General features: G+C 47.6%; 1 protein-coding gene across 1 annotated transcript in view; it reads right to left on the bottom strand.

Annotated features, from left to right (window-relative positions):
• Positions 1-10524: 10524 nt before the first annotated feature.
• Positions 10525-12744, bottom strand: part of LOC131225614 (LRR receptor-like serine/threonine-protein kinase ERL1) — a 45588-nt gene continuing 43368 nt past the window's right edge. The window contains exon 7 of the mRNA XM_058221174.1: positions 10525-10695. Within this exon, the coding sequence (XP_058077157.1) occupies positions 10525-10695 (171 nt within the window). The remainder of the gene's footprint in view (positions 10696-12744) is intronic.

Raw genomic sequence — 12744 nt, 5'->3', positions numbered from 1 at the left:
TAGTGGTCATTTGTATTTAGGATGGTTAGACCTCAGTTTGTTTGGACATGGGAGGAGTTCGTGGTCTGTTTTGACCAAAAGTTCTTCTCTGAGCATGTTCAGATCCAGTGGGCGATCGAGTTTGAGACCCTAGTGCAGGGTGATATGACTGTATCTCAGTATGAGACCTGTTTCTTGGCCTTGTCTAAATTTGCTCTTTATCTCACCAGCGATGAGAAGATGAGGGCTCGTCGTTTTATGACTGGTTTGCGTCCTGCCCTTCGCAGTCATGTGGTAGAGCATTGTTTGAAGACGTTTGACTAGGTCGTTCATCGGGCACTGGTTTATGAGGAGGACCAGGCTATGACCCAGAGATCGTGAGAGCAGAGTTCCGGTGGAGACCAGAAGAGGAGGGCACCAGCCGGCAGTTCCAGGCAGCACCATCAGCAGAGACGGAGGGACAGGTTAGGATTTCAATAGCCTACAGTTCAGACAGTAGCTTTATCATCATCAGCAGCACCATCTTCTGGCCCCTTTTCTAGTGTATGCTTCAGTTGTGGACAGGTTGGGCATCGGAGGCGTGAGTGCCCTCTCCCCATTCAGCAGCAGAGACCACTGCAGTTGCCTCCTCCTAGTCCTCCTCAGTAGCAATAACAGAGAGATCAGCTTCCACCCGCCACTCCTAGGGCTCCTCCTCAGCAGTAGAGGCAACCAGGCAGACCTCCTCAGCAGTGACAGCAGCAACAGAGACAACAGCAACTGCAGCAACAGAAGAGGGGATATCCGTATGTCCGGTCCCTAGGTCCAGTATGTATCGTAGCCCAGCAGGCACGGACTCAGGACCCTCAGTCTTCCGGGTTACTTCCCCTATCAGCTTAGGGTCGCTTTTATTCTGCGTAGCAGGCGCTAAGCCAGGACCCGCAGTCATCTACCGCTGGAGTAGTCGAGGGTATTCTTCTTGTTTCTTCCTGCATTGCTCATGTTTTATTTAATTTTGTTGCCTCTCATTCTTTTGTGGCCGAGTAGTTTTATCGATCGACCGGTATTCTATCGAAGTCCGTGTCTGAGGCTTTGACCATTTCGACTCTCATAGGGAAGTCTATGATGTTGACCCATCGCTGTCCTTCTTACCTAGTGTTAGCGGGCGAGATGTTCCTTCCTGCCGATCTATTTATGATGTCGATATAAGGTTTTGATGTAATTCTGGGTATGGACTGGCTTGCACAGTATGGTACCATCTTAGACTGTGCCGCAAGGACGGTTACATTTCACATTCTAGGCTTGCCAGTGTTCCAATTCGTCGTCGAGCCCAGAGGAAAGCCATTATCTAGTTTTTTTGTGTTAGTCGTTGAGGATTCTATGGCAGAGAGTATTGAGCACCTGCCAGTTATTTGTGAGTACCCGGATGTGTTTTAGGAGATACCGAGTTTACCACCGCGTCGGCAGGTGGAGTTCCAAATTGATTTGGTGCCCGGTACCACGCCTATCCCAAAGGCCCCTTACCGAATGACATCGTTGGTGTTGAGAGAATTGCAGGAGTAGTTGGATGAGCTCCGGGAGTTAGGTTTCATTCATCTCAGTAGTTCGCCTTAGGGAGCCCCGGTATTATTTGTAAAGAAGAAAGATGGTTCGTTGTGGCTTTGTATGGACTATCGCAAGCTCAACAGAGTCACCATCAAGAACCGATACCCACTTCCCCAATTGATAACTTGTTCGATCAGTTGTAGGGTGCACGGTATTTTTCCAAGATAGACTTGCATTCTAGTTACCATCAGATTCGAGTTCGAGAGGAGGACATTCCGAAGATAGCTTTCTGGACAAGTAATGGTCACTTCGAGTTCCCAGTCATGTCGTTTGGACTGACCAACGCGCTCGCTATATTCATGCAGCTGATGAACGAGATTTTTCGGTCGTTCCTCGATCAGTTCGTGGTGGTATTCATTGATGATATTATTTTATATTCGAGGACTCGAGAGGACCATGTTGAGCACCTGTGGATTGTGCTTGGGACCCTTCGCGCCCACCAACTATATGCGAAGCTGGAGAAGTGCGAGTTTTGGTAGGAGGAGATGAAGTTCCTCAGTCACGTGGTGACGAGGGAGGGTGTCGTTGTGGACCCTTTGAAGGTTGATGCAGTGCATTAGTGGGGCCAGCCAATGAACGCGTCTGAGATTTGCAGCTTCCTTAGTCTAGCGGGATATTACTGATGGTTTATCGAGGGTTTCTCCTGTATTGGAGCAACGCTGACCCGGTTGACGAGGAAAGGCGTCAAGTTCGTCTCGAGTGACGTTTGCGAGAAGGCCTTTATGGAGTTGAAGGACCGCCTCACGTCCGCTCCTGTTCTCACTCTTCCTGATAGGAGTGAGGGTTTTGTTGTTTTTACTGATGCCTCCAAAGTTGGCTTAGGTGCTGTACTAATGCAGTATGGGAAGCCAGTGGCGTATGCCTCACGCCAGCTCAAGGTTCATGAGCTGAACTACCTCACTTATGATTTGAAGCTTGCAGCAGTCGTCTTCGCAATGAAGGTGTGGAGGCATTATCTATATGGGGTCAGGTTCGAGCTCTTCTTGGATCATAAGATCTTGAAGTATCTATTTTCGCACTCTGAGTTGAACCTGTGACAGAGGCGATGGATGGAGTTATTGAAAGACTATGATTTTGACCTTCAGTACCACCCGGGAAAGCTAAATGTGGTGGTGGACACGCTCAGCCGCCAGCCATGAGGCCTGGTTACATAGATGATGGTGCGTGAGTGGCAGATGCTCGAGGATGTATTAGAGTTTGAATTTGAGTTCAGTCTGCAGTCTTCCATTGTTCAGCTTTCGAGCTTGTCGATTCAACCCTCCTTAGTGGCCAAGGTGATCGGGGCTCAGCAGACGGACGAGTCACTTCAGGAGTACCGAGCAAAGGCCGCCTCCGTGGAGCAGTCAGACTGGCAGATTGGTTCCGATGGTGGATTACACTTCAAAGGCCGATTGTGTGTCCCAGACGTTCCAAAGTTACGTCGGGATCTGATGACCGAGGCACACCAATTGAGAATTACTATCCACCCGGGCTACACGAAGATGTATCTTGATATGAAGAGGCAGTACTTCTGGCAAGGGATGAAGCACGAGATTGTGAGTTTTGTAGCTGAGTGTGACACATGCCAACATGTTAAGGCTGATCATCAGAGACACCCTGGTCCCTTGTAGCCGTTGAGCATTCCAAAGTGGAAGTGGGATCATGTATCGATGGACTTCATCGCAGGTTTGCCGAGGACTCAGCGTGGTCACGCTACCATCTGGGTTATCTTCGATCGTTTGGCAAAGTTAGCTCATTTCATTCTAGTACATGCTTCCTGGTCTATGGACTGGTTGGCGAGGATATTCATTGAGGAGATAGTGAGATTGCACGTCATCCAAGTTTCTATCGTTTCAGACCGAGACTCCAGATTTACATCTCAGTTTTGGAGGAGTTTTCAACAGGCATTAGGGGTCACTTTGCATCTCAGCATTGCATATCATCCGTAGACGGATGGGTAGACCGAAAGGGTCAACAAGATCCTTTAGCATATACTTAGGGCTTGAGTGATCGACTTTACGGGCAGTTGAGATGTCCATATGCACCTCACCGAGTTCGCGTACAATAATAGCTATCAAACAACTATTGGCATGACTCCTTTTGAGGCACTTTATGGCAGACCAAGTAGATCTCCTAGTTATTGGACCGACGTTGGAGACCATCGTCTCTTAGGTCCCGAGCTTGTGCTGCAGACGTCAGAGGTTATTGATGTTATCAGCCAGAGGATGTGCACAACTTAGAGCCGGCAGAAGAGTTTTGCTGATCGTCGGCGTTGACCTCTTGAGTTCGCAGTCGGGGACATGGTATATCTCAAGGTCTCACCTATGAGGGGCGTGGTTCATTTTGGTGTGAAGGGCAAGCTCGCCCCGAGATTCATTGGACCGTTTGAGATTACTGAGCGAGTGGGCCCTGTGGCCTATAGGCTTACCTTACCTCTTGAGTTGTCTACGATCCACGACATGTTCCATGTTTCTATGTTGTGGAAATATGGGTCGGACACTATTCCCATGATTGATTGGCAGCCACTTAAGGTCCATGAGTATGCTTCTTATATTGAGCAACCGATTCATATTCTTGATCGGAAGAAGCAAGTCCTCAGGACCAAGGTCATTTCCTTGGTGAAAGTGCAATGGGGTCATCATTCGGAGGTCGAGGCATCTTGGGAATGCGAGGCCGAGATTAGAGAGCGTTATCCTCATTTATTTGATGATTGATTGAATTTCCATTGCCCTCTCTTGTGTTTGATGATTGAGATACATATACGATGATGATGTTGATGCAATTTAAGGTTCCAATTTTGACAATTTCGAGGATGAAATTTCTTTGCTAGTGGGGAGGATTGTGAGACCTGAACTGAGTTCGCATGTGTGCATGTGTATGTGTGAGTATGTACTCTATCCATTTTGGTCCCGTGGTCCTACCGGTCAAATTTTGGCGACCCGTGACCCTCAGATAGTGTTTGCGGTCATCCTTGAGTTCGATCACATAGAATCGACTCGGATTAACCCGAGACCTATGTCATTGCGACCACATCGTCGTTGCGATTCCAACGCCGTATCTTGTGCATAAATCCGACATGTAGATCAAAAGTTGTGTACACTTCATTATATGACCATTGATCATGTGGCCCACTTGGTGGAATACATGTGGACCACCATCACCCATGGCACAAGTCCCCATGCACACTACACACACACACCACACAAATGCTATGGAAACACCACCCATCTCAACAACACCACCTAAGCCTAGTCTAAAGGCCTAAACATTATAATCTCCTCCCTATGCTATGATGACTTCTCTTACAAAATAATAATGGCTTTTTTCTCTCTCTTTATTCTCTCCCTCCCTCTCATTTCCCTCCATTGCTAGAATTTCTAGCAAGCTCCCTTCCATCTTCCTCTCTTCTCTAGCCCCTTCTCCCTCAAATCCCCTCCTATCTAACTTTCAACAATCCATCTCACCCATTGAAACATATCCCTTGGAGCATGAAGAGAAGATTGATGTAACTTTGGAGTGGGATCCATTAAGGTGGGTGATTACAATTTCTGATCTTCTTTTCTACCCTTTGATCTTATTTTTCTTCCTAGATGGATTATATGGGACCCACCAATTCATGGTGAGGATCCCCTTTGATCCCATGGATGTGACCCTTTGGCCCATCCAACATGCATGACATGATCCATGATGGGGCCATTCTCCATGGACCCCATCATGATGTATTTAATGATCTACTCCATCTTAAGGTAATCTAGACCCTAAGGATCATGTTGGGATGGCATCCCAACCATCCATAGCAATTATAGATCATGCATGTAGTGATTTTATGTTGCATGTACAATCAATGTAGTTGTATGGGTATGATTCATTCTTGGGAGGGCCCATTACTAGCGGGGCCCTACCCCATGGCCGGATTGTGTTTCTTATCCATCTTTTCTTTCCTATTTTTATGGTAAATCTGATGTATGTGTGGCCCACTTGATGTGCCATGCAACTAGGCCCAAGTGGTTAGATGTCAAGGCCCACCTTGTTGCCCCATATTCTTGTCATGTTTTGGACAGCCTTTGGACTTGATATTATGGGTGATCTTGGAAGGGGCTTGGGTATGAGAGTTGTGTGACCCATCTTGGTGGGCTCCACCCTAAGGAAATGGTGATTTATTTCTCTTTTAATTATCTTTTGGGGTGGTTTGGACAACAACATGTTGCTGTTCAAATCTGTCTAGACAGATTTTTGGTTCATATTGAGGCCCAATTTTTGGGCATTTAGAGGGGTGTTTGGTCCCATGTAATATATTTTTCTTCAAGATGTGGACCCCACCTACAAGTATGCCAAATTTCAGCCCCAAATGACTCCATTTGGTTATCCAAAATGGTGGGCCAAGAGGGGTGGTCAGCCTGATTTTCTGATGTGCAGTCCAACAATGTAGACTGTTGTAAACTAAAATTCATAAATTATTTTGATGATGGTGAGCCAAATTTTTGTATTTTCTCTTATTTTATATATGATGAGAGACCTTGGCCCTCAATTTTTAGAATTTTGGAGGCCCATGACCCACCCATTGGAATGGCCCAAATTCAGCACAGTCATATTTCAGCAATACTCCACCCTATACAGATTATATCCTTAAAATTAATTAAAATAATTTTGGGTATCCTAAAATCATAAAATTATATAGAGAGGTGGTAGACCCATTTTTCAATCCACCTACAAAATTTTAGGGCCAATTAACACCTATACACACCATGGCGGTGGATAGACCGGCCCATTACAATATGGTGTCCAGATCAGTCCGATTTTCTGGATAGTCTGTATCATTTAAATAAATTAAAATATTTTCAAGTGTTCAAAAATTCTAAAATTTTTTAGGGCTATGAAAAACCTATGGAAGTATCACTTTGTAAAATTTTAGACCCAATGGACATTTGACCTGGCCGTGGTGCGGCCGGGAGTGGCCAGCTAGGCAGGGACAGCCAGGCTGGGGCGTCCAGCCTGCTTCATAGGCCCACCTTGATGTGTTGTATATCCTAGCTGTCCCAACCATGGGTGGCCCATATAGGGAGGGTCTACCCTATGTGTACATCCCCTGTGGGACCAACTTTAGGGTACGTGAAGCCCGCCTTGATGTATGTATAGCCAGGCCGTGCAGTCCTTGGACCACCCAGGCCCATATGGGACGCCCCATGTGGGCTACCTGCTGGACTTTATTCTATCAGTGTGGCACACCTACTCCCTTGTGTCGTATAATGTAACCCTATGTGGTGGGGCCCTCTGACTTGATAGCTGGACCACTTGGGCTGATGTCCTAATCAAATGAAACAATTTCTGGACTCCAAAAGGCACATAAACTTGTTGGGTTAAAAATCTAGCAACTTGTTATAATTATACTTGGCCTTTGGGCTGAAATTTTGAGGAGTGGGGCCCACCTCATTGTGAAGATCTTAGAGGGAATAATTTATACCTTTGGTTCCTTAAATGTTGGGCTTAATAAATGCACTTTTGAGGCCCACCACAGTTGAATTTAATCGGGTCCATGAATGTAGCTAGTTGTTGAACTCTTTAGGCCCAATTGGGCTGGAACTTTCCAGATAGGCCCATTGAAATCTTGGGCCATTTTTACCATACTATTGTTTTGGGTTAGTGGGCCAGATTACACAAGTAGATGGGCCCTTGGTTGCCCACCAAATCAACTTTAATACTTGGGCCGGGTTGTAGGCCCAACTTACTTGACTAAGAGCATAACGTTTGCCCATGTGATTTGAGGAATGGGCTGCCCACTAGGCCACCACAATATATGGGATTAGTGGCCTTTATGTTAGGCCCTAACCTTTCCCCTATGGGCCCATAGTGGTATATATGGGTTGGGCTATGTGTGTTTCCCTTGGACCCATGTTTTGGATATACCTTAGGCCACCTTTTTGAAGCCCAACATGAGTGTTTGTGGTATGATTATGGCTGCCCATTTCTTATTTCTGATGTTGTGTGGGCCTTGAGCCTTGATCCATGATCAATTAGAGATGAGCTACCTCTTGGGGAACAATTATGGTGAGATGCCCACATTGGTGGCACTAAGGTAGGCCCATAGGCTTCTATGGGTGGTTAAAGGCCCACCATAGACCCTTACTAGGCCCATTTCATCTATTTAGGCCTATACTATTGTTCTACTTAGTCTTGTGGGCTACCCCAGGTATATGGGCCCCCATTAGAGGTTGTATTCCTTATGAGGAATTGGTTAAGTACCTAGACCTTTTATGGTTAGGTAAAGAGTTCATCTTCACCTCATTGGCACCCCTATTCATCTTCATGGCCCACTCCCATACGCATCATATGCATACTTAGTTGAGGTATGATTGGCCATGGTTGTGCCATTGTGTAGGACATGTTGGTACCTCCCCGAGAGATGGATGCTTGGGATCGATGCATGGGTGATTGTGTGATTCATGCATCTGACATTGCATAGCTTGTGGATATCCGCCCTTACTTCATCAGGGCCTTACCTCCACAGGGGTATTCGTGGATGGTCGTATGTGTGGACACCGAAAATATTAGTTGATCATACCGCGTGCATAAGATGCCCATGGGTGAAATTCCTAAAACTTCCATGGTACCAAGGATTTACTCAAAACGCTGTGACCGGGTGAAATATATGAGTGCATGAGGGCCTTATACTGTTAGGCTACGACTCCCACTATCGTGTAATCGGTTGGATAAGGGTGTGGCCTTACCTGCCTGGTGTAAGGAGGCATTGCTAGGCTGAGTCTGACCAGCTCGTAAATGGGTCTGCTACCGTCAGGCCTTGCTGGTGATTGGTTGTCCACAGGCGGGTAGTGAGGTCTCTTACTCTCGTTTGACTGTACGGGGTCTGCAAAGCGACAGTCATTCAGCAGTGTAATGGACCCCGGTGATTTTCTTATGATTGTAAATGTACTTGACTTATGGTTTGGATATGAGTACTGACATTACTTGCATCGCATTAACATTGGCTGTACAAGCCCTCCCTTCATGTATTTCCTTGGTATGGCACCCATTACTCATTGCATCGCGTTCATGGTAAGCCTTGGTAAGGCTAGTGATATGCTCATTGATCTTGCTTCTCTCCTTATACCTCCTACTATTCTTCTGTGCACCATTGTCACGTACTTACACTACCCTCTAAGCTTCTATAAGCTTATGCACGAATGATGTGTGCAGGAGATTCTAGGCAGGCGCCGTAGCAGTAGAGCGTGGAGTAGAGTTGAGCAGTGAGGACTCCAGTGTTGTTAATTTCTCCTTTTTCCATTTATTCTCATGTATGTCCTTTTGGACCTTATGGATGATTGTAAAAGTTCAAATTCATAGTGGATTTTGCGATGTGTGCCTTTGTTATTCTCGGATGTAATTGCTATGATCTTGGGTATGTTCATATTGAAAAATGATTATACTTTTATGAAAATTCTCCTTGTAGGATCCCAGGATCGGAACCTACCTCAGGAGCCGAGAATGGGAGTACTACATAAGCTGTTGCGGCCAGAACCGGCCATCGGGTTCCTTGTGAGTCTTGTTACCGAGTCTGGGGCATGACAGGAGTTGGTATTAGAGCATAGCAAGTAATTCTGGGATAACTCAGGATAACATCGCATGTCTGTCAAGAACATAGGATAAGTAGTGTCCCGAAATTCTTCCTTTCGCTCCGTATTGAGCTTATAATTGTCCTGATTCCTTACAACGTCACTATTTTGTAAACGATGCCACGTGGACGTGGCGCCCATGGTCATGGCTCCCGTGGTCGTGGCACCCGTGGTCGTGGTGCCCGTGGACGAGGCACCCGAGTTACTCATCCTACTCGAGCACATCCTGCTCCCATTGTTGAGGATCCAGTTCCTGAGGTCGCGATCCGGCCTATTTCTCCAGTTGAGCCCGTACCTCCAGTTGCTCCGGTTCCCTCACCTATTCCCCCTCCTCAGCATGCTGTTCCAATTTCAGAGGCTCCTACTCCCCCAGCCGCACCCGTGCCTCCGCCTGAGGCGAGTGTCGCCCCTGCCTTTCCGATAGTACCTATAAGAGCTGAGCATTTTCAGCAGTTGATGCAGCTTGTTGCCACCGCATTGCAGACCCATCAACTAGCTACTGTTGAGGTTTCTGGGCAGTCTAATTTACCACGAGCTAATGCGATAGCTCGAGAGTTCTGACAGCATGATCCCCCGAGGTTTAGTGGTGACCCTGACCCTTCTACCACCGAGGCTTGACGCACTAAGATTGTGAGGATTTTTGACACTATTTAGTGTCCTGTGAGTCAGAGAGTATCCCTTATGACCTATCTTCTTCAAGGTGAGGCCCGTCATTGGTGATCATCTGTATCTAGGATGGTCGGACCTCAGTTTGTTTGAACATGAGAGGAGTTCGTGGTCCGTTTTGACCAGAAGTTCTTCCCTGAGCACGTTCAGATCCAGCAGACGATCGAGTTTGAGACCCTAGTGCAGGGTGATATGACTGTATCTCAGTATAAGGCTCGTTTCTTAGCCTTGTCTAGATTTGCTCTTTATCTCACCAGCGATGAGAAGATGAGGGCTTGTCGTTTTGTGACTGGTTTGCGTCCTGCCCTTCGCAGTCATGTGGTAGGGCATTGTTTGGAGATGTTTGACTAGTTCGTTCATAGGGCACTGGTTTATGAGGAGGACTGGGCTATGACCCAGAGGTCGAGAGAGTAGAGTTTCGATGGAGACTGGAAGAGGAGGGCACCAGCTGGCAGTTCCAGGCAGCACCATCAGCAGAGATGGAGGGGCAGGTCAGGATTTCAGTAGCCTACGGTTCAGACAATAGCTTCATCATCATCATCAGCACCATCTTCCGACCCCTTTTCTGGTGTATGTTTCTGCTGTGGACAGGCCGGGCATTGGAGGCGTGAGTGCCCTCTCCCCATTCAGCAGTAGAGGCCACCGCAGTTGCCTCCTCCTCGTCCTCCTTAGTAGCAGCAGCAGAGAGCTCAACTTCCACCCACCGCTCCTAGGGATCCTCCTCAGTAGCAGCAGAGACAGCAGCAACCGCAGCACCAGAAGAGGGGATATCCTTATGTCCGGTCCCTGGGTCTAGTATGTATCGCAGCCCAGCAGGCATATACTCAGGACCCTCAGTCTTCCGGGTTGCTTCCCCTACCAGCTCAGGACCGCTTTTATTCTGCACAGCAGGCGCTAGGCCAGGACCCGCAGTTATCGACCAGTGGAGTAGTCGAGGGTATTATTCTTGTTTCTTTCTGCATTGCTCATGTTTTATTTTATTCTGGTGCCTCTCATTCTTTTGTGGCTAAGTAGTTTTGCCGATCGACTGGTATTTCATCGAAGTCCGTGTCTGAGGCTTTGATCATTTCGACTCCCATAGGAAAGTCTATAATGTTGACCCATTGTTGTCCTTCTTACCCAGTGTTAAAGGGCAAGATGTTCCTTCTTACCGATCTGTTCGTGATGCCGATGTTAGGTTTTGATGTAATTCTGGGTATGGACTGGCTTGCAAAGTATGGTGCCGTCTTAGACTGTGCCACGAGGACGGTTACGTTTCACATTCCAGGATTGCCAGTGTTACAGTTCGTCGTCGAGCCCAGAGGAGAGCCATTACCTAGTTTCTTGGCATCAATCGTTGAGGATTCTGTGGTAGAGAGTATTGAGTAGCTGCCAGTTGTTTGTGAGTACCCAGATGTGTTTTAGGAGATACCGAGTTTACCGCAGCGTCGGCAGGTGGAGTTCTAGATTGATTTGGTGCCTGGTACCGTGCCTATCTCAAAGGCCCCCTACCGAATGGCACCGTTGGAGTTGAAAGAACTGCAGGAGCAGTTGGATGAGCTCCTGGAGTTAGGTTTCATTCGTCCTAGTAGTTCACCTTAGGGAGCCCCGGTATTGTTTGTAAAGAAGAAGGATGGTTCGTTGTGGCTTTGTGTGGACTATCGCGAGCTCAACAGAGTCGCCATCAAGAACTGATACCCACTTCCTCATATTGATGACTTGTTCGATCAGTTGCAAAGTGCATAGTATTTTTTCAAGATAGACTTGCGTTCTGGTTACCATTAGATTCGGGTCCGAGAGGAGGAATTCCGAAGATAGCTTTCCGGACACGTTATGGTCACTTCAAGTTCCTGGTCATGTCGTTTGGACTGACTAACGAGCCCGCTATATTCATGCAGCCGATAAATGAGGTTTTTCGGCCGTTCCTCCATCAGTTCGTGGTGGTATTCATTGATGATATTCTTGTATATTCGAGGACTCGAGAGGACCATGCTGAGCACCTATGGATTGTGCTTGAGACCCTCCGTGCCCACCAGCTGTATGCGAAGTTGGAGAAGTACGAGTTTTGGCAGGAGGAGATGAAGTTCCTCGATCACGTGGTGACGAGGGAGGGTGTCGCTGTTGACCCCTCGAACGTTGATGCAGTGCGTCAGTGGGGCCAGCCCATGAACACGTCCGAGATTCGCAGTTTCCTTAGTCTAGGGGGATATTACCGATGGTTTATCGAGGGTTTCTCCCGTATTGCAGCACCGCTGACCCGACTGTCGTGGAAAGGCATCGAGTTCGTCTAGAGTGACATTTGCGAGAAGGGATTTACAGAGTTAAAGGACCGCCCCACGTCCGCTCCTGTTCTCATCTTCCTGATGGGAGTAAGGGTTTTGTTGTTTTTACTGATGCCTCCAGAGTTGGCTTGGGTGCTGTACTAATGCAGCATGGGAAGCCAGTGGCGTATGCCTCGTGCCAGCTCAAGGTCCATGGGCTGAACTACCCCACTCATGATTTGGAGCTTGCAGTAGTCGTCTTCGCGCTGAAAGTGTGGAGGCATTATCTATATGGGGTCAGGTTCGAGCTCTTCTCGGATCATAAGAACTTGAAGTATCTATTTTCGCACTCTGAGTCGAACCTGTGACAGAGGCGATGGATGGAGTTGTTGAAAGACTATGATTTTGACCTTCAGTACCACCCGGGCAAGGCAAACGTGGTGGCGGACTCGCTCAGCCGCCAGCCACGAGGCCTGGTGGCACAGATGATGGTGCATGAGTGGCAGATGCTTGAGGATGTATCAGAGTTTGACTTTAAGTTCGGTCTGCAGTCTTCCATTATTCAGCTTTCGAGCTTGTCGATTCAACCCTCCTTATTAGCCAGGGTGATCGAGGCTCGGCAGACGGACAAGTCACTTCAGGAGTACCGAGCAGAGGCCGCATCCGTGGAGCAGTCAAGCTGGCAGATT

This window comes from Magnolia sinica, chromosome 2, assembly GCF_029962835.1.
Source record: "Magnolia sinica isolate HGM2019 chromosome 2, MsV1, whole genome shotgun sequence".
NCBI lineage: Eukaryota > Viridiplantae > Streptophyta > Magnoliopsida > Magnoliales > Magnoliaceae > Magnolia > Magnolia sinica.
The sequence above is the reverse complement of the archived record's forward strand: the minus strand, read 5'-3'. Positions and strand labels throughout refer to the sequence as shown.